Here is a 3,842-nt window from a genome sequence, read left to right on the forward strand (position 1 = left end):
TGTTGTCTCTAGATTGACGCCTGTGATCCCGCTTAACGGAACGAAACGCAAATTCTTTAAGCGAAATCCTACGCCCTGAAGGAATGTTGAAAGTGATTTTACAATCATGTCAAAACGATCTTTATCCCAATGAACCTGTGATCAAAAATGTCAGGATTAACTAACTAGTCAATTACCTTTACGACAGAACGTACCATATCCATCTTGTTGACTGCGACAATCATTTGTGAGACACCAAGACTTCGCACAAGCAGCGTATGTTCTTTAGTCTGACCAGAATTTTCAAACGCGGCCTCAAATTCACCCGTAACAGCAGGCACAACTAACAATGCGACGTCTGCTTGAGCCGCACCTACAATCATTTTTGGAATGAAATCGCGATGTCCAGGTGCATCTAATAATGTCACGTGTTTTGTTATAGTTTCAAAGTAACTTGTACCCACGTCCATCGTAACTCCACGTGAGCGTTCTTCTTCGTCTGCATCCATGACCCAAGCGTACGCAAACGATGATTTGCCAGCTTCCTGTGACTCTTTTTCGTACTTATGCATCAGTCGCTTGCTCACATACCCAAGTTTGTAAAGTAAATGACCCGTAATGGTACTCTTTCCAGCATCCACGTGTCCGATAACTACCATACTGATCTTTGTCTTGCCTCTCGTGCGAGCTACTTCCTCTAATTTTAAAGCCTCTTCTTGTGTTTTCAACTCAGCGCGTTCAAATGCATTTTTTTCTGCTGCACTAAATTGCGTCTGAGCTCGTGAAATTGCTGACTCTGTCGCTACGAAGACACGACTTTGATTCTCGTCTTCTGTCTTTTCCAATGTCGAAAATGTTCCACGTATCGTCACAGCTTTACCCTTAACAGGAGCAGGCATGATAATCTCCTTTTTCCTTTTCAACTCTTCCCTCTTTTCATTATCAATAGCAATTGCTATCGCTTCTAATCTCGATATCTCAATCTCTAATGGTAATTCACTACTTGAAACTTTGTTTCTTTCCAATAAATTCACCACCGTCTTATCCAGATCGTAATTTTCACGACGAAGTTCTTGAGTAATTTCTTGAATTGAAACTTCATTGCTAACAATTTCTTGGACCTTAGGAACCATTTTGGCTAAAATCTCACCATCTTTCACTTCATCGATCTGAGCATTTGATACTTTAATGTCTGGAACATATTCAATCTCTTCTTGCTGAACGAAAGAGAAGATTGATTGCTGATGGCTAGGTGAATCTCGGCGATACATAAATTCGTCTATATATTTCATTATTTTTACGTCATAAAACATTAGTGTTTGAAAAATAGAGAAATTAACAGGATCCGATCCTCACTTGAATTAGGGGAATGAGGCTCATTGTCATCGTAATATTCGTCATAATCTGAAGGATAATGATTGTAAGAAGCAATAATTTCATCAAGTAGTGATAAACTTACCTTCGTCTTCGTATGAATACGCGCGATTGCGTACGTTACGATGGCGAGACATTGTCTAAGGATGAAAGCGTCTTAATTTTGTTAATTTCGTATTTTTCTATATTTTACCGTAATTTTTACTCTGAATATTTTATTCCAAAATACAATAATTCTTTTAGCGCTCTAGATGATAATTGAGTGATACTATAAGGATGAGAGCATTCTTAACACAATAAGCGAAATGATGTGTTGGTGTTGTTTGGGAGTTTATATAAACAGTTCGAATTCAAACGTAGCCAACCAATTTTGAAGATGCAGAGATATTGTTAAACGTCGATCGATAAATTTGAATGCATACAGTAGAAGAAATAATGCAGTACTCACCATTCCAAGCACATAAAACAACGCTTTGTCATATCGTGCTGAGCTAGTGAGTGTTGGTAGCGTTTGGATTCGAGAAAGAGTCGGTACTAGCAATGATAAAGTGGTAGTGGTGTTTAAGGGGGTTTCGCAGCGTCTCACGAATATTTCCATGACAAAATTTATCTCATTTATTTTAGCAAGAAGACTCGCTAATCGTCATGACGGATTGGTACACGCAAAACATTTACTTGCTTGCTAAAATACTTAGCTCTGGTCCACTCGTGTTTGCATTGGTTTATACAATTATCAACATGCGAGTCCGACAACATTTCTTTGGTTCAGGCGAAGTTCGAGAAGTAGCTTTATTCAAAGCGCATACACGAGTGATTCGAATCCTTTCGCTTGGTTGTATCGTTCTTCAAACCGTGTTAGGCATAAGCATCACAAAGTTTCCATCCACCAACTCAACTTACTCATTTGCTCTCATTCGTCCAGTATTAAATGTTACTGTATATAGTTTGGGGTTCATGACCAGCACTCACGGCGCCTTTCGTCTGGCGTATATACTACTTTTAAGTCATATTGTCGTGACTGACACATTTGCTGAAGTGTCGATTGCTATGGTGATTAATTGCTTGGAAAGAGAAGGTATGCGTTGTGGTGACAGTGCGCTGTCCTTATCCCTAAATGAATTAATCTTTTTAAAACGTCGAGAGCTCGTTAGTCTCTTTTTAACACCATGGATACTTCTCGAGACAGCGTACCTGTGTGTGGCTATTGGATTCTGCTCGAATCGATACTCATCTCGACTATTGTCACATTCCCGCCCAACTTTTAACATAAAAACAGCACTGCTTACTCATTTTTCTAATGACACGATTAAACCAGAATCAAGACGTTACCATTCTCGTTAAGGTTTTGTTACTCAAGAGGTGTTCACGATTTTGACAGAGCTAACAGTGCATGAAGTGTATATTACAACGAATAGAATTCACCGCTTGAAAGGCAATAGTCTGAGCCTCTTGCCGTTATTCAGCTTGTACTTTTGAAAAAGGCATTAGATTGCAACTGCGCTTAGGTGGTACTGATAGATGTCATAGCTCGGCTGGCTGTAACAAATAGTTGCGTTTAGTGCGAGCAAGAAAAAGTGTTCTTATGCGTTCAGATCAAATTATCGTTAGTTCTACGCTGTCTATTCTCCTTTGTATGTCGATATGTTCGAAGAAGAAAAGCAAAACTAACAATAAAGTTTTGTAGTTGATTGAATAATGACTGAGTAATTCAGAAACGAGCGCCGTCGATGACCAAAGCTTTTGAAAAAAAAGACGAAAACAAATCATTTGTGTTAGGATACCATTAGTCACTTGGTAATCTAAATGTGATGATTTATACGGGCGCTATTGTCGTTTCGGTCGACAAACCACTTGTTGTCGACACAACAAATGACCACGAAGCTCCAGATCAATTGATTTCATGTCTTGATAGCGAGCAGGTCGGCAAGTGCGGATACTATTAGATTGTCTTGTACAGACCCAAAAGGGCTTTTGACCTTGCTTATCTGGTAAATGAATACAATACTGATTTTTTGTTAGCCATGTGAGCATGTCATGTATGTTCAGATGCAAGTGTAAGGCCAAAATGACGTAGTGAAAAGCTACGTATTACTTTTACATTTTGAGACACTAAATTAAATACAACACTGCTTGTTTGTCCTATGTGTATATATTCATAAAAACCGAAGTATCGATATTTATATGATGATGGGTCTCAGTAGGGGAAAGGATCGTGCACAAGCCGCATATTGATAATTAAATCGATTTTGTAAGATATGATAGACGTGAACACAGTGTGAGTCTTAATAGAATAAATTTTGATTATATACAACTTCAGAATGGTTAGATGCGATGACCGCTCGTCTGATGACGCTCACCAGCATACGAATGCTTTTTAACTTGGGAAATCTAATAATTCCCATCGTGAGACCGCTGGTGCTGGGCGCTCATTATGTAACGGGGTTACATGAGAGTGACCCGTCACTCTCCCAAGAGAGCTGTGGTGTGGC

The 3,842-nt window shown here is 39.1% G+C and overlaps 2 protein-coding genes across 2 annotated transcripts in view; one reads left to right on the forward strand and one right to left on the reverse strand.

Moving 5' to 3' along the window:
- PHALS_04915 (translation elongation factor tu) overlaps positions 1-1,490 on the reverse strand; it is a gene marked incomplete at both ends in the record, with an annotated part of 1,547 nt that extends 57 nt beyond the window's left edge. The window contains 4 exons of the mRNA XM_024722624.1: positions 1-135; positions 195-1,258; positions 1,336-1,383; positions 1,439-1,490. The exon at positions 1-135 is cut by the window's left edge and continues 57 nt beyond it. Coding sequence (XP_024573682.1) covers positions 1-135; positions 195-1,258; positions 1,336-1,383; positions 1,439-1,490 — 1,299 coding nt within the window. The remainder of the gene's footprint in view (positions 136-194; positions 1,259-1,335; positions 1,384-1,438) is intronic.
- A 508-nt stretch (positions 1,491-1,998) lies between these two features.
- On the forward strand, positions 1,999-2,694 carry PHALS_04916 (uncharacterized protein; the record flags this gene model as incomplete). The annotated part of the gene is made up of 1 exon (XM_024722625.1): positions 1,999-2,694. One exon carries the CDS (start codon positions 1,999-2,001, stop codon positions 2,692-2,694), a length of 696 nt encoding a protein of 231 aa, XP_024573683.1.
- Positions 2,695-3,842: the final 1,148 nt, after the last annotated feature.

This window comes from Plasmopara halstedii (assembly GCF_900000015.1).
Source record: "Plasmopara halstedii genome assembly, contig: Scaffold_287, whole genome shotgun sequence".
Taxonomy (NCBI): Eukaryota; Oomycota; class Peronosporomycetes; order Peronosporales; family Peronosporaceae; genus Plasmopara; species Plasmopara halstedii.